General features: G+C 35.0%; 1 protein-coding gene and 1 long non-coding RNA gene across 3 annotated transcripts in view; one reads left to right on the top strand and one right to left on the bottom strand.

Annotated features, from left to right (window-relative positions):
• if (integrin subunit alpha inflated) overlaps nt 1–26,780 on the top strand; it is a 288,652-nt gene that overhangs the window by 96,088 nt on the left and 165,784 nt on the right. For both annotated transcript variants that reach the window (XM_074175145.1, XM_074175144.1), the window contains exon 2: nt 22,311–22,447. In XM_074175145.1, the coding sequence (XP_074031246.1) occupies nt 22,311–22,447 (137 nt within the window). The remainder of the gene's footprint in view (nt 1–22,310; nt 22,448–26,780) is intronic.
• Nucleotides 17,400–18,613, bottom strand: LOC141482189 (uncharacterized). The gene is made up of 2 exons (XR_012465402.1): nt 18,146–18,613; nt 17,400–18,084 (listed from the first exon to the last, which is right to left on the bottom strand). It is a non-coding gene; the product is annotated as an uncharacterized lncRNA (long non-coding RNA).

The raw sequence follows: 26,780 nt of genomic DNA, 5'->3' as shown, positions 1-26,780 counted from the left end.
TTAATACACAATGTATTAAAAGTACTTAATTGGAATGCCGTCGTTTTTATGGGTTATAACATCGCCGACTTTTTTGTAGCCATTTTTAAAGTGTACAATACTGTAGTACATTCTTTGATCTATCCCATTGGGTTCAGCCAGCATTTGCAATAAAAGTGAAAATAAAATTTGTTTATATACATCACATCAGAAACCTGTAAAATAATCAGTATTTCGCTACTAATATTATGCATGTTATATAATACATATACACCTTTCTCTTGAATCACTTAATCTATTAAAAAACCCTGCATCAAAATCCGTTGCGTTTTACAGATATAAGCATACATAGGGACAGACAGCGGGAAGCGACTTTGTTTTATACTATGCAGTGATGATTTGAAGCTAATCGTGATTAATGGTTTCTGATTTGCAGCTTTCCGAAGACTTTCATGAGTTCAACCTTGGCTTCTTTAATGATAGTTACGTAATACCGACACATATTTGTATCAATAATGCATTAATAAGAACAACATTTCAGTGTTTGATGATGTAATTTATGTAGTGAGTTAATTGGACGAGATCCTCAATTTGAATGAACCACTTCATTTACATCACTGATTACATTGTGAAACCACAAACATTAAAACGGCTTATTTCGAACTATCAACATATACCCAGAATCGAATATCGTTTTTTATTTAAATAATTTACATTAGTGATTGTTTCTTTTTGTGATTTGATACACCCTGTAAGTAAGTGCAGTATCATGATGCAAAAGCCGTGAATTGTTTCTCCACAGTACCGGACGTTTTCTTCTTCTTCTCGCAAGCGGCGCATAACTTGAAGATAATGCGTCTTAATGACCATACGACCATGTGGCAAGAACTCCTGATGCACTAGGCCACGATTATGAAGAAGAAGAATATATTTATTGAAATAGGTAACCCTAAAATACAGTATTACATAAAACATTTAACCAACATTATAGAAATTGCAAATCATTATAAAAAATAAAAATGTTGATATAGTTCAATATTAAAAATTTCTAGTTCGAAAAATCATGACAGACACACATATGCTATTAACAAATACATTGCAATACAGGTGCAGCTCCGATACAATGATAAATAGAAGAAAACAACATACACATACTATAATTATTCCTATATAATAATAGACTGAATGGAGCAGAAAATAAACAAAAAGAAATATGAGCAATAGTAAATGACGAAACTATCCTGAAGTAAAGATAAAGATAAAATCAGTTAAACGATTATTATTGTTCAATAGCCTTCAAATTTACCAACAATATCAATCCAATAGATGACCCGCTTTGAAATTGGAGTAAGGTAAACTTTCCTATGAATTCCCTGTTTTTATATGACACAGATTTGAGTGAGCTGAAGTTAGTAATGAAATAAATAAAAAAACAAAAATTCTGCTGGTGAAGACAACGTATCAGCATAGTGGTTTTTATCAACGTTATCAAAAATAATTGAAAAACTAGTCAAAAGTAGGATAGTGGGTTTCTTGGAAAAACATAAAATTATAGCTCCCGTACAGTTTGACTTCCGACACAAAAAACACGAATGACCGCCATTTTTCATTACCTTGAAAACGTCTATACGACCCTAAATGATAAAGAAGTGGCGGCGGCAGTATTTCTGGACCTTTCTAAGGCATTTGATTGCGTGGAACATGAAATCCTGCTGCAAAAACTCTTTCATTATGGAATCCAGGGAACAGCCTTAGAATGGTTCAGATTTTATATTACTGGTAGAAGTCAAAAAATTAACATTGAGCAACAACACTTATGATAGTGGAAAGTTCCTCAGGGGTCAGTCCTGGGCCCAATTTTATTCTTGCTATATATTAACGATATGGCAAAACTTGATATATCTGGAGCATTTACCTCTTATGCGAATGACACTACAGTACTTTGGCGTAATAAAGTTACTGATACTTTGACTCGGTCCGTCCACTCAGATTTTAAAAAAATTAAAAAATGGTGTGAATCGAATATGCTATCGCTTAATGTTTCTAAAACAAATCTCATAACATTCAAGTGGGACTTAGAACAAGTAATACAAGGTGAACACATGATTGAAAGTAAGCCTGTAACTGAATTTCTTCGTATATTCATTGACAGTGTTCTTAAATTTGATTCGAAAATTACTGATTTAAAAAAGAAATTATCTTCTGCTTGCTTCGTCATATCTCATGAACTCGGATTTTCAGCAGCAATAAATGCATTTTATTCACTTATGGAGAGTCATCTCCGGTATGGAATTTCTTTACGGGGCTCAGGCAGCCAGATTTTGATGAAGAGTATATTTGTTATCCAGAAGAAAGCTTTGAGAATAATATTCAAATAGAAGATGCGTGACTCGTGTAGGCCACTTTTCTGCAGAAATAAAATATTGGCAATATTTGAAATATTCATTCTAGAGACTGTCTGCTTACTTCACAAACATAAAGAAAAGTTCGAAAGCCGTACACAAAGGTCTACGCGTAGCGATAAAAAACTTGCCCTTCCACTGCCCACATCATCTTTGACCAGGTAGTCTCAAATCTATAGAAATAGACGAATATACAGGGTGTCCCTGGACTTCCTCTTTTCCTATCGGGAATGTATAGATGGGGTCAAAATATCACCAGTACTTCATATAACTTTTTTTCCTAAAATCTTTCGTTACCAAGTAACGGGCCCTCGAAGTTACAAAATGAAAAATGTTTTTCTTTGATAACTTTTCAAGTGAATATTCAAAATCATCCAAATTTTGGTAATTGACTAAACAAATGAATTCCGTCGATGAGCTTTCATGCAGGAGTCAGTTGTTTTGCTACAAAGTCAGGAACGGACTACCCCCGATGGTCCACACCCCAAAACTTTGAAATGACAGATATTTTTCAATATTTTTCAACAAAATAAGGTTACTTGGACAATTTTATGAATAAAAGTACTCGTGTGGAAAGTCGATCTGAGCAACGAGTCTTGATAAAAATGTAGTTTCACTCGACGACATCAAACCCGCTCGTCCACCATTATTTGAAATGAATAATTATCAAAGCCGAAATAATAATGATAGCGTTAATTCAACAACATTTATCCTGAGATGTCTACCATTATTCGAAAATATTAGTTTTCAAGGAAAATGGAAATGATAGGTAAAATGTTCATAACGAATTTTTATAATGCAAACACGTTTAACTAACGAAACTCAAGAGCCTCAAGAGCAAACAGAAATGAAAAATCCGCTACAGAAACTGCTCGATATGACCACCTTCTCTCTCTATACATTTTCTTAGTCTGCGAAGACACCCTCTCTGTACTTGAAATAGCATTCCAGGGTCGTTTCGTATGGCTTCACAATGTAATGTTATTCTATTCAACAATGCATCTCTTGTGTGAATAGGTGTAGCGTAAACAAAGCTTTTTAGATGCCCCCACAGAAAGAAATCCAATGGATTTAAATCCGGAGACCGCGATGGCCATGAATATGGCCCACCTCTACCAATCCATCTATTGTGGAAAATATGGTTCAGATGGTCACGCACAATCAAACTAAAATGAGGAGGAGCGCCATCATGCATAAACCACATATCTCTTCGGGTTTGCAATGGAACATGTTCCAAAAGTCCATTCAAATCGTTCTGAATGAACTCCAAATAACGTTCTCCATTCAATCGGTCCTGTAGAACGAATGGTCCTATAAGATGGTTTCCTATGATACCAGCCCAAACATTCACGTTGAATTTCCGTTGGTGTTTGGTTTGCAATATCCCATGGGGATTTTCTTCGGCCCATATATGGAGATTATGAGAGTTGATAACTCCATCTCTACTGAAACCTGCTTCATCAGTGAATAAAACTCGATGAACCAATTGGCATATTCCAGTCGTGCTAGGAAATCTTGAGGTGTCATGGCATGTACCTTCTGGATGTGAAATGGATGGAGCAGTTGTTCCCTAATTATTCTATGAATAGTGGACTTGGATGTATGGAACTGTTCTGATAAATTTCTGATGCTCATTGAAGGATCATCAGCGACGGCTTCCAAAATATTTTCCTCCAATACAACGGTACGTACAGTCCTAGGAGCGCCCTCACCACCTCGTTTTGGCAAAACTGTACCTACAATAATATCGAAATAAAACAACGTGCTCAAATTAATTATCAATTATTACATACCTGTCTCCCTCAAGCTGCGATCGACACGCTCGAATGTTTCTCTTGACGGTACCGTTCGATTGGGAAAATGCTCGGAATACAGACGACGAGCTTCTGCAGCATTACAAAATGCTCGTCCATAAAATACATGCATATCTGCATATTCATTGAATGTAAACTGTTCGGCCATATCAAAAAAATTCAAAATATCCTATAGAATATTGACAATACAACGATAGTCATATGACAACGCACCACTCAACAAAACAAAATCGCATTCCAGTTTCTCATTTTTTATCAAAACTTTCTAAAAGGTTTTTTTGTCAACATCTGTGAAAGAAATGGAACATAATTATTCCCTGGATATTTTTCACCTGATCATGTGCAGCCGTTTTTGTAGTTCATTCGTTTGCTTTTTATTAGTAGGTATAGTAAATATTTTTTCCGATGTGCGTTTTTTCAGCTAAATTTAGATTCGTATTAAAGAATTTTTCCCATAAAATTATAATTATCAGTGAAACTCCTCAACAGTTTAGCTGTGAAGAAGAATTTGAAACATTCGAATGTTGAGTTTCATGAGATTCAGATAACTGATCAACACGAAACGTGATTATTCCACACGTATTATGTACATACAAAATATGGAATGAATTCGATATTTCATAGTAGAGTAGCTTGTTATTTTAAAAACACCACGAATCTACAGAACTTGATATTTCTTTTGAAAAAATATCTGCTATCACAATTGTGACTTAAACTTCCATATAGGTACTGTACTTTTTGTTTACGACTTCATTTTAGCATACTTTGTATTATTCCTGTTATAAATGTTGTTGAATTAACGTTATCATTATTATTTCTGCTTTGATAATTATTCATTTCAAATAATGGTGGACTAGCGGGTTTGATGTCGTCGAGTAGAACTACATTTTTATCAAGACTCGTTGCTCCGATCGACTTTCCACACGAGTACTTTTATTCATAAAATTGTCCAAGTAACCTTATTTTGTTGAAAAATATTGAAAAATATTTGTCATTTCAAAGTTTTGGGGTGTGGACCATCGGGGGTAGTCCGTTCCTGACTTTCTAGCAAAACAACTGACTCCTGCATGAAAGCTCATCGACGGAATTCATTTGTTTAGTCAATTACCAGAATTTGGATGATTTTGAATATTCACTTGAAAAGTTATCAAAGAAAAACATTTTTCATTTTGTAACTTCGAGGGCCCGTAACTTGGTTACGAAGACTTTTAGGAAAAAAAGTTATATGAAGTACTGGTGATATTTTGACCCCATCTATACATTCCCGAGAGGAAAAGAGGAAGTCCAGGGACACCCTGTATAATCATCCACCAAAACATATTACATCAATTAATGAACTTAAAATATTTCAGAAATCAGTAAAGAACTTAATTTTGTGAAAGTGCTTCTACAGTTTGGAAGAGTAAGTTGCATACAAATTCTAGTCTTTTGGTATACCACGATATAGTATATTACGATTTATGTCAAGTAATATTAAAATTGTATTGTTTTATTGATAACATATTTGTACATTTTTTCTTATCTTTGATATTTTTTGATTGTTTTCTTTTGTCTGTTATTTTTAATCTTCACTGTATTTTTGTGAATACTATAGTCTTTAAAAAAAACAACATTTTATCACCGTATGCCACTGTCAACATTTCATGTGTTTTTAAGCACTTGATTCAATACCAACACAAAAAAACTCGCTAATCGAATATACCTATTTTTTGAACAGCTCACGTATATGTAGGTACAAATATCACAAATGAAATACTGCTACATACGTGGTTAATGACCAGACTGGGCGTGACCTAAAAAAATCATGTATGTTCTTCGTGCCCACAGGAATCACTTCCAATTAGCACATTTCCTGTAAAATACATGACTTGGCCTAATTTACAGCTTTGATTGAAATGTCAATATGTATTCACTGTAGCCTTGTAGGATGTGGTTGGAATATTTTCATAATATTTTTGTTTGCTTCAATTTCAATTTATGATCATGACTATATTAATGGTTTAATTGTTTCCTTTTTCATAATATTTAGTTTGTCAGTAAGTATATAATATTTGTTCTTCATGCATATTCTATAGATTCATCAATTTTTGATTTCGTATTTTTTCAACAAAGTTAACAATTCTTTTTATGCATAATAAAAATATATATCATTGAACTGAAGATTCTTGGGATGTTGAGGATGTTGTGTCCAGTTTATTGAGAGATTTGGACGGAATTGACGAGACGCAGGAATTATTGAACGCCTGAATCCTCTTAGGATGCCTATTTGAACCAGTATCCATTATGAAAGTTTCCCTCAGGATTCCACAGTGCATGAATAATCTGTTTTTTTGATAAAACCCATTTACTAAAATCTCTTCAAATATTTCGTGTAATTTTTCTACACTTTGTGTTTCGGATATGTCGGTTTCTCATCATCTAAAATTTGTAGTGACGTGAATAATTCTAAACATCGAAACAAATTAGCCTGGCTAATAGGTAGAGATAGATTCCGGAACGTACGAAGGATAATAAGAATAATAATAATAATGTAATTAATTTCCCAAGAGACAAAATATTGAATTGGAATAGTCAAGCCCAGAAAAAAAAATACAACGTAGATTTAACAAGTTCACATTCAAAGCTTTGGAATACACAGATTCGCCGTTGAAAATTCTAAACATATTAGAATAGTTATATGTGTGAGATATAACAGAAATATTGATAACAATATTCTAATGAGATGTCTTTTGAAAAGAATGCATCTGTTGAATAAAAACATGTTGTAACAAGAAATGTTTTGAGTTGCCTTTTAAAAGTCAATAACGAAGAACACGTAAGCCATTATTAGTGTAAGAATCGAAATGTATATAGTCGAAGTAAACGATATTGTACATATTCAAAATTGACGGCAATCTCAAAGGCCAAAAAAACCAATACATAGAAATGAACCGGCAGCGAACTAATCCACGTGAATTTGGCGGTTCGTATTGGATAATTTTTATTAACCGCGTTTTATGATTGGCTGAATAGTAATAAAATTATATTTGAAGTCATGTTACGGTGACGAATAGAAATCGGGGAATGCGGGGATGGTTATCTCCGTCGTGTTAAGTTCAGGAACTGATCGCGATTCGAGTGTTGAAATTCGAAATTGGTGCAGTTAGGATTATTTGAGATTTTTGTTATTTGTTTGAAATATGGCGTCCTTGGACAAGTACTAATAGTAATAAGGAGTGTGATAACGCAGACTTCCAGTGTAGTGATTCCAATAGCGATGGTGAACAATGCGAAAAAGACATACCAGTGAATGAAATTCGGATGCATATGAATATTGAAACACAAAGAGTATGTTTCAATGTATATGAGAATCTACACTGTTTCAAGTTTGGTTTTGAGGGAAACAAACTATTACAAGCAACATAAGATGTGACCAAAATTCTTTTCTCAACTGTACGTAAAATAGTCAAAAACAAACCTTATGAACGCAAGATGCAATGTGATACAGGATTACCAAAACCTTTAAATGTTCATCTAATGAAATCTTTAAAAAAAAACAATATACGCCGTTACAAAAGCAATGAGATTCCTACAACTGAAATCATAAAGAAGAAATCGAATACTTCCGGCCAAATGTCAAGCAGTTATGAAAAGCAGAAGAATAGTGGAATTTTGTTAAAAATACTTAGAATAAATAACTGAATATAGACAAGAACAACGGCAAATTTTCTATTTGGACGAAACTTGGTATGACACTCACGATACAGTTATGAAAGGGTGGAGTGATGTTTCGAGAATGTGTACGCCTAACATGCCTGCAAACAAAGAATCATAAAAACATGGAAGCTAATATTTTCCAGGAATGGTTTGAAAACACATTGATCCCAAATTTGGATGCGAATAGTGTAATAGTTTTCGATAACGCATCCTATCATTCGCGACAGCTCATCGAAGTACCTAATGAAAATTCAAAGAATGATGAAATACGAAGTTTTTGAAGGATAACAATTTGTATTTTGAAGATTACTATACCAAAAAGCAACTACTTGAAGTTTATATCGTTTACTTGAACTATACCTATTCTATTTTTACAAATTGGTAAATGGAAGTGATTTTGAGAACGAGTATTTTCTTGATGTACATCATAATTCTTCACGGAACTATATTCATGAAAATATAAAAACACAATTCAAAAATATATCACATATTTCAAATAAGCACATGAATGTCATTATGTACTGTCATCGATGACGTGCGAAGATTTTACTCATTCGTGACATGAAGTCGTAATGTTATGAATAAATTGAGTGCTTTATCTTGTGATATTATCCATATTGATGCAGAAGAGGTAATGAGGCATGTGTCTAATTGCGAAACATTGATGTCCCCCATTGAGGGTGACAGTGTTCCATATTGGTGAAATTTTACCTCTTCCATATACTATATTGTGGCGGATCATATGATATCTGGTTCAATTCAATGCAGAATATTCGAAGTTTAAACTGAATACAAAGAAATGTTTTTTATTATTCAATATTCATATAAAAGTAGTTGTTTCCGTGAGTGTGTCTGAAAGTAACTTTTCTGCATAATCTATACATCTTTGGGAATTGTTTATTTTGAAATAATTGCTATATTTCTTTCTTTGTAACATTTTCACGTTTTTTTGTTTGAAGATGGAGAAGTGGAAAACCACAACCTTCCTTTCCCAAAAATTAATCTCTCTTAAAAATAATAATTTCAATTCGATCATATATTTCAATATCTACATAAATGTCGCTTTTTCAAAATCCTGAATGATGAGCTTTCTAATGCTTAACAATTCTTAAAAACTTTCCCATTTTCCCTTCTATTTCAGAATCTCTGTTTCAATTTATTCCAGAATGAAACAAAGTTTTTCATCGATTATTCCATTCCCAAGTGCAATAAAAAGTGAAAAATCCCACAAAAATAGAATGGGGAACACTCGTAGTGACCCAGTTACTCCTCCAACTGTGCCAAAAACTCTTGTTTCTCTTCTCCTTCTAACACACTATGAAGATATTCGTGAAATTCATAATAACATAATCGATCAGCATATTGCAGTACATATTTATAGGCGCGCCTCTTCCTGTTCCAGTAATAAATTAGTTATATCATGCCCTTGTGTTAGGCACGTATTCTTGTTGAATATTATGTCATGATTATCCGGTTCACGCTTCTCTAAATGACCATTCCACGTGTTTTATGATATGTTATGATGGTGATTTCCTTTGTCAAACAAAAAGGGTGTTGTGGCTTCAAGTCTACCACTTTGGGTGTGATTTGCCGATGGTGATTTGTCACAAATTATTACCTGGGCTGAAAAGTCTCGGGACTAAGAAAGAAAACGCGTTTTTTTGTAAAAATTGGTTTTATTCTTCAAAGTAGAATCCATGAAGAACCACTCAATCATTCCGGTGCCGCTCTAACATTTGAATACCACTTATAGAACGATTTATCTTTTGTCCCAAAATAGGCCTAAGTTGCAACAGGAACCTCTTCTTTCGAGCGAAATTTTTTGAAGGTGAGCATTTTTGGAGGTCTGCGAACAGCCAGTTATCGCTGGGAGCCAAATCTGGCGAATATAGTACATGCGGGAGCAATTCGAAGCCCATTTCGTGCAATTTTACCATCGTGTTCTTTGGTTTGTGACACTGTACGTTGTCTTGATGAAGCAGCACCTTTTTTTTCTTCGAATGGGGTTGTTTTTTCGCAATTTCGGCCTTCAAATGCTGTATAATATTCACTGTTAATGGTATTACCCTTCTCAAGATAGTCAATGCATATTGCACCACGCACATCCCAAAATGCTGAGGCCATAACATTTACGGCCGATTGTTGTGCTTTCGGGAGCTTTGGACGAGGTTCACCAGTTGCTCTCCACTCAGATGACGATCGTTTTGATTCCGGAGTGAAGTGATGGATTCATGTTTCACCCATTGTCACAATTTTGTGGATGTTTGAGGGTGATTGACAATGTTTCATGATGAATTTTACTAGTTCGGACTTCCATTGTCTAATATACGAAATGATTTGAAATTCCTGAAACAACTAAAAAAGAAGAATTAAAAATGAACAGCTGAAAATAACAAATACATTAAACAAAAATGATCTGAAATGAAATAATAGTGAAATACAAGTACAAGAAATACAAGTAAAAATAGAACGATTCAACAAAAAATAAAATTAAAGAAATAAAATGAAAATAAAAATAAAAAGGTTAAGAGAGCCACGTTAGTTCACGACGTTTCGATTATTAGTATCTACAATCGTCTTCGGATGATGACTGGACTGATTACTCCGAGAGATGACTATTTATAGGTTGTTCGAGTACTTTCACTTATCCCCGCTTTCCATTTTTTTCCGCTTCACTGGTTCAGTGGGAGATGATCGTTTGGCGGGAGTTGGTCATTTTTCGCTTGATGATGGGTTTCCATATGTTGCGTATCTCTACGCTAGCTTGGCTAAATACGTTGTTGGACAACATGTATGCGGCTTCCTTGAATTTTCTCCCAAACCAATGTTCCTCTCTGTGTATGATCTCAGCTTGGGACCACTCGATGTTGTGTTGATGGGTCCAACTAGTCTGCTATTCCTGATTTGCTGGTTTCCCCTCGCTGTGTGTTTCTTGTGCTCGGCAATGCGAACCTTCAATGACCTCTTAGTTTCACCAATATAGAATTTTCCGCACTCACAGGGTATCTGGTAAATGCAATTTTTGCAGTCGCGTTTGGTGGCCTGGTTTTCGTGAAACTTCTACGGATAGTGTTACCGGATCTGAAGCAGGTTCTGATTTTGTACTTGGAACCAATTCTTCTTATCCTCTCCGATAATCCTCTGATGTAGGAAAGTGCAAGCACTGATTGTGACGACTTTTCTTCCTTGCTTTGGAGTAGCCATTCCGTTGAAGATGTCTAGTTTCTTCTCGAGACCTTCCTTCGTATTGCAAAGCCCGAAAGCACGGTCTAATAGAGTCTTGATGATTTCTCTTTTAGTCGATTGATGGTGGTTGGATTCGTGGTTCAGATACTGTTCCGTGTGAGTAGGTTTTCGGTATACAGATGTTTGCCACTTGGTGTCGGTCCTCTTCACCAGAACGTCTAAGAATGGCAGTTCGTTGTGGACTTCTTCTTCATTGTGAAAGTGATGGAAGGATGGCTGTTGATGTTGATGTGTTTCAGGAAGGCGTCTAGTTCAGTATTCCCATGGTTCCATATTATGAAGGTGTCGTCAACATATGTCAATCAGACTTGAGGTTTCTTGTGGGCTTCTTCAGTGGTCAGAGTTTCAAACCACTCGATATATATGTTGGCTATGACTGGTGGAAGTGTCGATCCCATTGACAGTCCGTCATCTTGGACGATAACAGTTTCGTACACAGCATCCTAGTAATTCCATTATTACTTCTATAGCTAGATTCGTTCTCTCTTTCAGGTTCCCGTCTTCGGATAGCTTTCCCTGTATGATTTGGAGTGCTTCCTCGACCGAAACGTTGGTGTAAAGGCTTTCCACGTCGAAACTAATTACTTGATCTTCCTGGGTGACTTCAATTGATTCTAGTAGTTCGACAAAATGCCTTGAATTCTTCACAAAAGACGATGTTTTTCCTTGTAATGGTTGTATTATGGAAAGTGAAAATCTAGACAAGTTTTGAGTAGCCGAATCTCTGGAGCTGATGATCGGTCTAAGCGGAACGTCCTTCTTGTGGATTTTGTGTATCGTCCCTTCTGAAGAACCTCTTCGATTTTCTGTTCGTAGAAAACAGTATCCATCACCACAGTAGCGTTTCCTTTATCTGCAGGTAGGATCTTGATTGTGTTGTCTCTACGTAGGCCGTTCAGAACTTTACGTTATTCACTGCTGATGTTAGATGTTGGAACTGGTTCTCGATCCAGCTGTTCACTGATTTTCCATCTGAATTTTTCTGCCTCGGTCTGGTCAATAAGGGAACTGGTGGATTCCACTGCAGTAATTATCTCCAAAGTGGGCACAGATGTTGGCGCAATGGCGAAATTAAGGCCTTTCCTCAACAAGGATTTCTCTATTCCCGTGAGCGGGCGGGAACTCATGTTGATGACGTTGGCGGCTTCATAGTTGTCCTGTTTTCGGTCTGTATTTGGGCATTGTTTCCTCACTAACTTCCCCCACTTTCTGTTGTGGGTATTCTCCATGTCTTGGCGGATCTTCAAGTACGTGCTTTTAATCTTGGCAAAGATTGGTCCATAATCATCTTCCAATGTCTCTCTTCTTATTTCTTCAAATCGGTCCGTGGCATCCTGCAATAAAGTTGACCTCTTCCAACGGTGATAATTGATTTGAGACCTTATCAGTGCTCGGCTGGCGTGTTCCAATATGCGTTCAGCCCTCTCTCCTGGGTAAGTACTAACTGAAAAAGCGGTGAATAAGACTGGCGCCATCTGTGTGTTAGGGCCGAGTCTTTCCAGCCGGTAGAATGATGGATAATTGCTTCGAACAGTGTTGGAACAGACCATTTCATAAGTTCAAATTTGTGTTAAATGTCCTAAAAATATGAGAGATAGGTCATTGGATTTAGAATGGCGTGTATTCAAATGATTTTATTGCATACGAAAAAAATCAGTTGTTTTTAGCAAATTGAGATGAAAACAAAAGACAGAAAGCACGTTGATATGCTATTTTTGAAATGGAAATAAATTGAGGCAATCAGGACACTCAAACTGTCGTTGTAAGAATATGTGAGAAGGACAGCTGATGACACAGATTTGCCTAAAAGTGTGATAACTGGTAACGAATCATGGATATATGGTTATGACATTGGAACCAGAGTCCAGTCGTCCCAATGGAAGAGCCAAGGAGAGCCAGGACCAAAACAGCACCCCAAGTTTGATCAAATGTCAAGGTTTGGCTCACTTTTTTCTCAGACTATCGTGGCTTAGGGCACCAGGAGTTCATGCCACATGGTCGTACGGTCAGTGAGTAGTATCATCTTGAAGTTATGTGTCTATTGCAAGAAGCAAGATGAATTTTATAAAAACAGTTCATGGCTTTTGCATCATAATAATATATCTGCTCACTCTTCATTGCTTGTTCGTAATGTATGGCTTTCTTATAGATCAGTCTCTGGTGCAAGGAATCTTTCCTGATGTTTTGAAAAAGCACTTGTGATCCCTCTCCACAAAAAAGGCAATTTAAATGAAATTGACAATTACAGGCAAATATCGCTGCTCTGTTCTTTATCCAAATTAATAGAAAAGATAATAGTAAATAGAATAACCGATTACTTGAAAAGCAACAACATACTTTCAACTTCTCAGCACGGTTTTGTTAAAAAGAGATCCATTAAAACAGCTTCCTACCATCTTCTCGATTACATTCACACTCAGATTGATAAAAATAATTACGTCTTATCACTATTCTTTGACCTAACGAAGGCATTCGATATCGTATGCGTAGAATTTAATTTGAAAAAAATAAGACAATGTAATTTCTCATCTAACATCATGAATTGGATCAAATCCTATATGACGGGAAGAACTATGTATGTCTCTTGTAATAATGTACTTTCTGATTCTCATACCGTAAAACTTGGTATACCTCAAGGATCTGTTATCGGACCACTACCCTTTCTCCTATATGTTAACGATGCCGCAACATATAACAACAGGTTATGTGACAATGTTTGCCGATGATACTACCATTACCGTATCAGGTTCAACTGTTGAACAACTTGCTTCCAACATGAAGACCGTGATCGATGATTTCAGCTCCTGGTGTCAGAGAAACATACTAATCCTTAACACCTCGAAGTCAGTGGCTGTGAAATTTTACAGGAAATGGCGACACCACAACGTTATCGACATTGAAGACTTGCACACGTCCACAGAAGTTAAATTCCTGGGTATTCATCTTGACGCCAACCTAAATTGGGCAAAACAAATCAATCATGTATGTGCAAATCTGAACAAAGCTTTTCATGCTATACGGCAGATGAAGCCCGGTTTAGATAAAGCAGGCTTACTAAATATCTACTACGCAATGGTTCACTCTCGACTTAGTTTAAATATCATGGCTTGGGGAAGAGCAAGAGACTTAAATAGAGTTTTTGTGGCTCACAAAAGAATCCTCAGACTTATATTTAATTTGAATTTCAGGGATAGTTGCCTATTTTTATTGAAAAAAAGATTTTAACCCTCATATCCATTTATATTTTAAAATGTGTTTTGTTTGCAAGACATAACTTATCGGTTCTTGCGACAAATGGATCTGAGCACGAACATAATACACGGCATGGAGCTTCTTTAAGAATTCCACAGCACAAAACCTCATTATATGAGAACTCCCCACGGTACAATGTAATTAGTTCTTACAATAAGTTACCAAATCAGCTGAAACAAATTGCCGATGATAAGGTATTTCAAAACAAAATTAAAAATTTTTTACTTAGAAAGTGCTATTATAGTTACCAAGAGTTTATAAATGATAATTTGATAGACACAGATTTTACATTACTGTTAAGTTTTAAAATGGTAAACGATATTGATTGTTTGTTTTTTATATATACTGACGCTCCAATTCATATGTACGAATTGAAAGATTTTATTTATTTATACATATGTCCGTTTATTTTTTATTTTTTTATTTTTTAGTGTAACATATTATAATATAATATTGACTTACCATATGTACCTAATGTACCAACAAACGGTTAATAAACTATTATTATTATTATTATTATTATTATTTTTATTGGCCAGAAACAACACCGTAATCATGCTTCAGGCACCATATTCATCAGACTTGGCCCCTGCAACTTTTTTCTGTTTTCAAGTTTGAAGAGACCCAAGAGAGGAAGGCGTTTTTTCCATGTGTGTTCATTGTAAAATATGTTATTTCTATTATTTGTTACACATAACTTCTTGGAAGAACTTCTTAGGGAATTGGAAAAAACGCTGGGAGAAGTATTTCATATCTGTTTGGAACTACTCCGAAGAGAACAAAATATAAATTGAAAAATGAATAAATATGTTTGCAGAAAAATGAAAATTCACTTTATTTAATGAACAGACCTCCTATTTGAGAGTGAGCAGTGAGCAATCGCTTTGACAGTAGTTGAATTTCATTTCGAACATCATATGCTGATTTAATCAAGACATACAAGGTGCTATAAATTGAAATAGAATGACTAAAACTTATCTAGACTCAAACCATCCAAATAAACAGTAGGAAGGGTATCATGAAAGCAGAACATATCACTGCTTCAGCAGGGCTATATTTCCGGGGGTACATATAATATTTCGAAGTGTAAAAAATAACATAAGAAAAAATTAAATTCGATTGAGAAGACTTTCAAGTGCATTTTATTTTTCAAGCTGAGACATCCTGAAATGTTGGTAATGTCAAGTGAAGCTCCTGGTTTCAATCTAATCATAGACACAAAAAATCATCTTCTGGATATCAGCAAAACTGTTTTTCAAATAATTTTTTTTTTTTTTTTTTTTATTTAGATTTAAAACCGCATCAACCACATAGGGTTATTAGCGGCGGTACATATGAGATACAGTATATCGGTATACATTAAATTGAATTAAATATATGGATTCGTTTGACATATTTTATTACATTGTTCCATTCTCTATTTAGAATGGTGGATATGTCTCCTGTTAGCTTCAATTCGTTTATCTCTTGTTGGTGCTGTTGACATTTGAATAGGTGTTCCACAGTTAGGTCCATGTTGCAATTTTCACATTTACTTCGAGCTTCCTTTTTTAGTAAATGTTGGTGAGTGATACGAGTGTGTCCAATTCTTAGGCGACTTATGGTTATTTGATTTTTTCGATTAAGGGCAGCATAATTTTTTATTTCCATGTTGGGATTTATTTTGTACAGTTTATTGGCAGTTGAAGATTGCCATTTCTGCTTCCAGATAGTGTTTATGGAAGTTTTAATCTGACGATATATGTCTGTGTGTAGTGTTTTTTCGAATGTCACTGCACTAGTGTTTGAGAGAGCGTTACGTGCCAGCATGTCGGCTTTCTCATTTCCTGGTATCCCAATGTGTGAAGGTATCCAGATTATCTCGACTCTTTTTCCTTCTTGGTGAAGTTTGAAAAGCTCAATCTTAATTTGTTGTAGAAGAGGATGTTTAGGATATAATTGGCGGATTCCCTCTATTGCACTCAATGAATCTGTGAATATTACAGAGTTTTCATTTACTTGTCTCGCATGTATAATTGCCTGTGCGATGGCATAAACCTCTCCAGTGTAAATACTGCTGACGCTAGGTAGTTTGTAACTTTTACTCTCATGTTTGCTGAATACGGCTGCTCCCACACCTTTTTCTGATTTAGAAGCATCGGTATAGATGTGATTGAAGTTAGAGAACTTAGAAGAAATGGCCTGGAATGATTTTCGGATCAGTGCAGCAGGAGTTTCATCTTTTGGGAGTATAAGCAGTTCTGTGTTACAGGGTGGAATATCGATTAACCATGGAGGAGGAGTATTTAAGGAAATGGGATATGTAGATGAGAGGTTGATAGTGACAGGTATTCTGCGGATGCGGGTATGTATGGGCGGCATAATGTGGGTCTTTTGTTGGTATATTTTATTTATATGCTTGGGAAAAATGCGACTATGAGTAGGATTTTTAGGATTGGATGAAATTCTTGAAGCAAATAATATACTGGCCAAATTCACAAAACTGCAATTTCTCTCTCTACAATGGATTTTTCAGAAGCGTTTATTATATAAAGTGGTGTTTACGAAACATTCAAAAGACCAGTTTTTTTATCGACCTTTTTTGGGTAATTGTTACCTTCCACAATCAAACGACAATTCTCATAAATTGTTTAATGTTAATAAGTCAAAAGAATCTTGTGTCGAAATAAATTAGAACCATCATGGTTTGTAGCGAGATTTTTACAGTGAATAAAGGTTCCCAAAGTGGAAAAGGATTGTTTTTCGAAACGTTAATCACTTTAGAAAGCTAAGTATCAATATTTGATTTTTCAATTTGAATTTTATTACCTCTTTCTGATATTTTTTATGATGATCGAATGAAAGTCCACGGCTAATAGAGAATTTCAAAAAAAGGTAACAAGTTGCTAACGGCAGTCAATATATTGAGAGAGCAGTGGTCGTGGGTTTTTTATTTTGTGGAACAACCTTTTTTTGGATGGGGCGCCACTTGATTTGATTTTGCTAAAATCAAGAAATAAAAATATGCATAGTCAGAAAATTATTTAATAGTTGCTGCAGACTAAACCAAAATATGGTAGACAAAAAGCGGTTATTGTTTTCATTACAAAAAGGATGTGATCCAGTAACACAACAAATGAACTAATACGACGCCGCTGCAGCTGCAGTAGGATCTTACAAAACAACGTTATAAAGTAAATTCATATATGACTTTCATTACGTCTACACAAAATAATTATTGAAACGTTGGAAATAATTTTTGAAACGTTACATGCATGTAAGCACATATAATTCAAAAAGGAAACACCAGGTATATAGTTGGTTTCCAAAAATAGGTTGTCTGTGTAGTGGAAATCAACTCCGATGTAAAAAATTGGAAATTCCTCACCAAATGATTTCCTTCTTTTCTGGATGTTATCAGTAACAGGCTGTCTGAGAGGTCGAGTAGATTCTGGATGTAGTCTGGAGGGTTAGAAAACGAAACCGTTCAGTTATCAGGCGATACTATAAATATCCTGGATTTGAAAGATATATATCGAACTGGAGCAATTCGACTTTTCTTTTTTTTTCAAAACTGGTCGACAGCAAAAGACGGTATTTGGGGATCCAAAAGGTTCCAAACCAGAACAAAAACGTTCGAGATGGTTGGACGACCCACGCTTCTTGGAAAATACCAAAGGCTGTACTTGTCCGTAGCTTAATGGAAACCGGCAGATCTACAGAAAGTGATCTCGGTTGTGATATTGGTTCCAGAAATCAAATGGTTAAAAAACTCACCTCCTCTAAGGGAAAGGCTTCCATTAAAATAATGCCCAACACAAAAATGGTAACTGACGTGACACACTCTACTTTCGTTTCTCAACCGTCACCCAAAATCCTTTCAGGTTGACCTCCGACCAGAAGTATTAACACAAACTCGTCCTTTGCGCCGTGACGTACACGTTGACGAAATTTGGTGTACTCCAATGGCAATACTTCTCCTTTGTATGAAGTATTCATTGAGCATTCCTCCTTTTTGAGAATTTTATTTCATTAATAATAATTCGTTTCTTTTTCTCTTCCCCAGACTACATCAACTATGCAATGAAATACAGAGTTATCAAGAAAATAAAATAGCTGATGTTTACTAGATTGGAACTCTGAAATTGTATACATGTATTTTATGATTTCCACAATTGAATGATACATTTCGTAACAAGTGCTTTGGATTGTTGATAAAAGTCAACTTTTCACGTTACAATTTGTTGGCAAAATTTATGAATATGACAAGTAACTAACTGTTTGAGTCTGTTCAAAATCTGTTAGTTACTTGCCGTATTGATAAATTTTGCCAAGTGGTTAACGTTTCGAAAAAAATCCTTTTCCCCTTTGGGAAGTGATTGGACTTTCGGGATGAACTTTTCATTTTATCCTTTACAACACTTCAGCAGATTCTCTGTTGATTCAGCTTTTATTTTTTCAGATTGTAAAAGGTTATGAATCCAAAAAAACATTATAAAATATTGGTTCTAATTATCCATATTGAAGAATATTTCCTATGTTAGACTGACAGCTTCTTAATAAGACGCTGATGTAGAATTTTCTGAGTTCTTGAAAATGTGATTGACAAAGATAGAATTTCCTTTGGCATATATGCCTAACTAAATGGACAAAAGATTTGTCCATTCTCGAGAACGAGAATATTTCCTACTTATTCACCAAACTCAAACAATTGTTCAAAGACAGTTGGTGTTTCGAGAAAATGCATCATCGTTCCCACCAACCGATTTCCTGGAGATATTCATTAGGACAACAAGAGGGTTGCTCCGAATTCTTGGGGTTCTTGTTGAATACTCTTCGTGAGCAAAAAATAGCAGAATCAATACTCCTGACTGTTATGGATTGAATGATTCCGTACAGTCTATCTCGTCTTGTGTTTGCAGATCTTTTGCTGAGAAAATCCTCAGTTGTTCACGTTGTAGTAAATATTCAAGAGGTAGCAAAAACGTATATGATATTCTGGAACTTCAACTAGCGTCTCCTAATATGACTGATAACCAGCCCGTGCAAAGCTTATTGTCATATCATCTGAAAATTGAACTTTTAACGGGTGATGATCAACTTTATTATCAAACATGCGCCAAACTAACTGATTATATTATAACAAAACAAGTATATCTGAGGTACCAGTCAATCTAATAATGACACTAATGATCTTCAAACATGACTCAACCTCTGACGGATGCACCAAACTCTTACGAAAATCCGAAATATATGAACACTATTATAATCTTCATTCAGTCATTATTCACTGTGGTTCTGGATTAAAATGAGGTCATAATTACGCATTGATCAAAGACGAAACGGACTGGTTAAGTTTGATGATAGTCGTGTCATGAAGTGTTCTGGCGATGTTTTAAATTTATTGGAACCTCTGGAGACACCCTACATTTTGTTTTATGAAAGAAAGGACATTGGCAGATCGAAATCTTCAGATGATGTGGTGCTGCAGGTTTTTCCGAGTTTTCCTGCAGCCGAAAAAGCAAATGCGCCATTGGAATCAATGAAGTCGCCCCGGAGCGCCAATTAATTTTTGTTTTCTAATTTCATGATTTGTATTATTTTCTTCTTTGATAAAACTGTAATATCTCAGTGATATTACTCAAGTTATATTATTCAATCCATTCCAAATAAGCGATAAGTGGATTAGTTTCGCCATCATGAAAATTGGGTGCTTAGGATTCGATAAAGTCGACGAAGACAAATTTTGTCTGGTCCTAATTGGCGAAGTTTCTACCGGTGATAAAGTTATCTAAGTGCTTGAGATAAGGATATTCTGTTGGCGAAAGTTCTGGGGGGTATTGTGAGTCAGGCAGAACTTAGACGGCAATTCGTTTAATTTTTGGTGAGTGATTTGTGAAACGTGCGAACGGGCGTTGTCGTGGAGCAGTATTGGATCAATGCCAGTTGCTACTGACGTATTTTTCAGTACATTTTCTCCATTGTCTCACAATAGGACTATGCTGTGATGGTTGGCCCGGTTTGAGAAAGTGACAGTTCTGAATGTCTCCTGTTGTAGTAGACGAGCTACGTTTCATCTCACGGGATGATCCGATCCAAAAAAGGATCGTTTTGGTTGCAAAAAATTAAAATTCAGAAAGAAATGAACAGCATCAATGTATAGAGTACCAACTTTTCTATCGATCAGTATATATAACGACACAGTAGAATAAATATTTATTAAGATATGAAGCTGCAAGAACACATGACATTTAAACAGACATAACTTTTGAACAACCCAAATCACACTTACATTCATTAAACCCACATAAAACACATTCATAAAAACTGAACTGATGGATATCTGAAATACGAAGTTGTTTGGAGATATGAGAATGTTATTTTGTTGTGGATATTCATTTCTGAAGTTTCTGATTTATTACTGTCGAATAATTTGTCATATTTATCGAAGATGCAGTAACGTTCATAACATATGTATACCATTGTTTATACGAACTTGAATAATATTATCAACATTTCTGTATTAGCTGTACAAATTCTGTGAAATATAGGTTTCACAACTGATTCAACGAAAAGTGGTAATGCATAAAAATATAACCATTCCAACTTGAGATCCTGTATTGAGTTACCGATGACAGTACATCCTAAAAATAACCAATATATCACCTGAAAATAATGACACTAAAGACAACATCGTCAACTTTATTGAGGTTGGCACGATGTCAACAGAAGAGACGTTAAGATTTTATTACTCAAGTAATTCGAATGTAGGATGAGGAAATTAATAGACTGTGGGAACAAACGTTCAACACACATTGAAAAACAGTTTAATGAATGAACTTGACTGGATTCTCATTACCCCTGCGTATATTGAAGATAAAGTGTTTGGAATTGATTCAAGTAACATTTTATTGTGAGATTTTCACTGGACAGTATATAAAACCGCAACACATGTTTCACTGTACTATAGCTTCCTCAGGCGAATTCATATCGACTGAATTCTACCTATTTAGTGATTCATATAACAAGGTTAACCATATGATCTTCTACCTACTCATTGCCTAATAGTTTTATCTGAGTTCGGGTATAAAATAAACTGAAAATTCAGACATCATAAAAGAAATTTTACCAACTGATTGAATTGGCATGTAATAAACTAATTACCAATTTCCACATTAGAAAACAGATTTAACAGAGGGAAGAAATTCAATTATATATGGTAATTCAGTAAATTTTCAAAAGTCTCAATTCTATTAATTGAGAATTACGAAAGATTGAGCTTCAAACCTGTCTCTTCCAAATATAATACGTCGTAGACATTGTTGAACAAGTGTCACTTTGCTAAAGATGGTTTTCAGATGTGAAATTGGTCTTTACATTCAAGAAACTACTCCTACGTCCTTTTCTTCTTTGGGAAGAGGTTCTTCCCGTTTGACCAATATAAAGTTTTGGACAAGAAACACAAGTCAACTAATATACTCCTGATATATTTTTATTGTTTTAAATGAATTCGCCTAAATCATCATTCGTTCTGCAAGCCATCTCAAAGTCTTTCTGTTTCTGGTGGGGTTTTTAAAGTATATCATTGTCCTATGACGTGTTTTATCGTTTGTTGAAGTGTGATAGACCTGGTGAATGGCTTGTTTTTATGTTTTTTGGAAAGAATGGAGTCGATATTATCTGTCTTGTAACCGTTGTGAACAGCAATTTATTTGATAAAACTTAGTTCTCTCTGATTTTTTTTTTCTGGCAGTGGAATAAAAAAAACAAGCACTTTTCTCAATCACCAGAAATACAATACTCTTCTCGAGGCGCGTTTCACCAATCAAGATGGCGTCTTCAGGAGTTGCGCTTTCTTCATTTCCTAATTCGCAAACGGCAAACAATTATTAGCAACTAAATCAAGATGGTGTTGATGTATCACATATCTTTTTAATTGCAGGGTACTCGTCGGTGCTCCAGAAGCTCAGTCAAGTTATCAAGGTATCGGCAGGGGAGGTGTATATCGAGGAGGAGCAGTTTACAAATGTCGAATAGATGTGGACAACAGGTGCCAAGAAGTGCCGTTTGATAGAACAGGTATTCAATTATTTTCAATTCCTTTCGATGAAAACTAGATATTTGTTAAATGTCATTTTTATTTGAAGTGTCAGTTTTTTGGTATGATGATATTTCATGATCTAGAAGAAAATTAGAAGTATTTACGAACTAAATACGAGTGTAGAAGTGAGAAACTATGGGGTCTATCGTGGAAAGATGTGTTACCTGTTTCTGAGGAAGACAAATTTTTCAGTTAGTTGTGTTCTAAAATTGACTAAAAAAATTGAAAAAAAAAAGAAAGACAACTCATTTTAATCGGGACGTTTTGGGAAACATATCCATTCCCGTCTTCAAAATAAGTAGAAAAAACACACTGATACAAAAAAAAGGGATGAGAGAATCTTCCAAAGAAAGGAAGGAAGTAATCAATTTGAAACTCTATACATGAATGTGTAGATCATGCAAAGAAGTAACTTTCAGATACAAACTGAAAGAAAGTCATCCTGAAACAGCTACTTTCATATAAACATTGAATTACACGAAAGAAAATAATTCTTTCGAAACAAATACTTCTATATGAACACTACATTCAAAGTAGAACTCATGTGAATGATATCTGATTCTGATTCTGATTCCACAACAAATGTTTGAAATACAAACTGAGTAGAGAAAAGTATCTTCTGTATAATTCAGTGTTCATATAGAAGTATTTGTTTCGAAAGAATTATTTTCTTTTGTGTAATTCAATGTTTATATGAAAGTAGCTGTTTCAGGAGGACTTTTTTTCAGTTTGTATCTGAAAGTTACTTATTTGCATGATCTACACATTCATGTATAGAGTTTCAAATTGATTACTTCCTTCCTTTCTTTAGAAGATTCTCTCATCCCTTTTTTTATATCAGATGGAGTAGTAGAAAGCCAAAAACTTTCTTTCCCAAAAAATTAGTCACTCCTAAAAATATAACCCCTTCAATTCAGATAATGAGCTTATTTGGCTCTATTAGAAAAGTAGCGTTGTTATTTAACTTTCAACTATGCTCTACTTTCAGGGCTCAATGACTAATCATAATGTTGTTTTTTTGTAACACAAAACATTCAAACAAGCAAGAATTTGTCGCTGGCTGTTAACCAGACATATCGATAGTACCGGGAAAAATCTCTAGCACTTCGAGCTGAGCGTTGGTCATACTACGGGTTATGAAGTTTCAACATAGGTGATCAGTGGAAGATGTGATGGAAATGAAACGTTTGATTTGACCGTGTGTAGTATGACTGTTTGCTAGCCAAATTTCGATGCTATGGCTTGACGGATAATTTTTGTGTATGGCTCTCCAGCTTACTGGAAGAACGTTCCCTGCGAGTGGTCATCGATGGATATCTCTCGAATACTGCTACAATCAACGCTGGTGTTGTCCAGGGATCCATATTGTCTCCAAACCTCTTTTTACTGTATATCAACGACTAATTGGAAAAACCCAAGAATCCAATATATTGCTTTGCTGACGACGGCACACTTGTCTCGTCATTCTATTTCGATTCCAGGACATCCACTGCGGATGTACATCTTCACGGGCAGCAAGAAATTGCTGCTGATCTTAATGAGGATCTAGAAGTAATTTCGAAATGGGGTGAAAGTAACCGGGTTCAATTCAATGCCACATAAACCCAGGCATCGGTTTTCTCCAAAAAGATAAATGTCCCAGAACCGGATATAATAATGATAGGACAAACAATTTCGTTTTCTGCTTCGATAAGTTTATTGGGGGTTAAAATTGACACCAATTTGTCTTGGCATAATGTCGCTGGAATTGCAAAGGCTGCTTCTCAGAAGCTTGGAACACTGTTCCGAATCAGAAAACTTTTACACACCTCAGCAACTTTTGGTGCTGAGGTACACAAGGAAAACCTCTCCACACCCTCTGGGTGAGTGACCATTGGACCTGAGTGTCTAGAAGTAGGAACCTGTAATAAAATTCATCCCAAAGTTTCTTCTTGGATTTTTCATCTCCATAATGAATATAATGTTATTCCTGGCATTTATTTGTTTTTACTTTCTTGAAATATGATAAAAATAAATAAAATTAGTCAAATAAAAAGGAAAAATGACTAAATTTGCCCAGAATTGTTATTGCATTCGGATAAAAAATCCAGAATGAATTTAACCAACCTGTCAGTTATATTTTTCACTATTAATTTTGGCTAAATACGTCAAAAACTCAAAATCTTTGAGTTTTCAATAAGAAAAGGAAGTATTAATGAATTCACGCACGCAAGTTTTTAACAATTTTTTCAATGAAGATGGAAAAGTAGTATTCGTTAGTACTGTACTACACTTATTCATTGTAATTTTTTTTTAAGTACCTGGGGTTGAATCATTAGGAATTTAACTTTTTTGAAAATTAATATATTGGGTGTTTACTTTGCTTGATAGGAAGAATATGTCATAGAGATTACTCAAGTATCCGGTCTTGGGCCATTACTTTTTAATTATCCATAAATGATTTATGCAACAAATTATACTGCAATAAGTTGTTGTTTGCAAATGATTCAAAGTTATACACCTCTTTTAACGATATAGATGACTGTACTAGGATGCAATAGCAGTTGAACATTTTAAAAGACTAGTGCCGCAAAAACCGTCTCAATTCAAATATTTTCAAATGCCAAACTGTATCATTCACCAGAAAATTCAACACAAAACAATTTTTCTACAGTATCGATGAAACATTCTTGGGAAGAACTAACACTATCAGAAATCTAGCTGTTCCTTTTGACTATCAACTTACTTTTGATAAAATCATATTAATTTTACTGTTAACTCTGCCTTTTACTTTTACGATTTTACTGTCAGAAATTGTAAGAATTTTAATAATATTTTATCTCTTACTTCCCTATATTTCAGCATGGTAAAGTCAAAGTTGGTACATGGGTCCTTAAAATAGAATCCCACTTCATTAGTATATATCAAGAATTGAAAAAGTACAAAAACGTTTTCGAAATACTTAAGTGTTGAGAATAATGGCGTGTTTTCTCGAAAAAATTTCAACTACATCAAACTATTGTGAAAATTTAATCTTGTATCTTTCGAAAAAAAAAGAAGTCAAACATCTATTTTTTTACATGAGCGGTTGAATGGTAGAATTGATTTTTTGAAATCACTTCCTGCAATACATTTTCTTGTACCAAAATCAACGTCTAGAAATAATAGCACTCTTTCACGCAAAAGAGCTCAAACCAATTCATTGTTAAAATTACCAGTGAATTTGAAGTGCAGTGCCGTATACCTGCTGTCCACCTCATGTGATATATTTTATTGATAAATTGCTTACAAATCCCAACGGGTCTAGATCATTCTGATAGGTAGCTAAAGGTGTTAATCAAAACTGTACAAACTCCATAATTCCACCACTAACACAAACGGATGGTTCAATTGCAACAACAGCCATAGAAAAAGCAAATCTACTAACTGAACAATTTGCGTCTCACTCCACAGTCGATTTTCTGGGAAAGGTACCACCCACTCTCTCTACACTAGTATCAACAATTCCAGAAATTACTTTTCGACAGCATCTACTCAGGCGAATTTTGAATCAGCTCAATGTCAACAAGGCGTCTGGTCCTGTTGAAGTGCCGTCATCGTACCTAAAAAGTGCGCAAATGAACTCGCACCACTATTTTGCAGACTTTTCAATCTATCTCACACGAAAGAGAAAGAGAAACTATATTGTCTTCAACCCTCTTTCTATTATATATCAACGACTAATTGAAAACCAAGATTCCAATATATCGCTTTGCTGAAGTCAGCACACTTGTTTCATCATTCCAGTTGGATTTCAGGACATCGGCGGCGGATGCAGCAGGAGGTTTCATTTCTTAATGAGGATCTAGAAGTAATTTCGAATTGGGGTGAAAGTAATCAGGTTCAATATAATGCCACAAAACCCAAGGAATCTGTTTTCTCCAAAAAGATAAATGTCTCCGAATCGGATATAATAATGTCAGGTCAAACAATTCCACTTTCTGCTTCGGTAGTTTGTTGGGGGTAAATGGTCACCTATATGTCTTGGCACAATCATGTCGCTGGAATTGCAAAGGCCGCTTCTCAAAAGCTTGGAACACTGTTCTGAACTGTACACACCTCAGCATGTTTTGATATATTTCATCAGTTCGGACTTCCATTATCAAATATAATATAAATTGATTTGAAATCATAATGAAAAAAATAATGAAAGATTAACCGAAAATAACAATGTTATTAAAACAAAAAACTGAAATTACAAGGAAATAACATACAAGCTACAACCAGAAAATAAAAAATTGAAATATTAATGAAAGCTGAAAATTAAAAACTATTATTAACAGAAATAAAAAA

Source organism: Leptinotarsa decemlineata, unplaced genomic scaffold (genome assembly GCF_025532065.1).
Source record: "Leptinotarsa decemlineata unplaced genomic scaffold, Ldec_3_MD MMD2_tig00000882_RagTag_RagTag, whole genome shotgun sequence".
Taxonomy (NCBI): domain Eukaryota; kingdom Metazoa; phylum Arthropoda; class Insecta; order Coleoptera; family Chrysomelidae; genus Leptinotarsa; species Leptinotarsa decemlineata.
The sequence above is the reverse complement of the archived record's forward strand: the minus strand, read 5'-3'. Positions and strand labels throughout refer to the sequence as shown.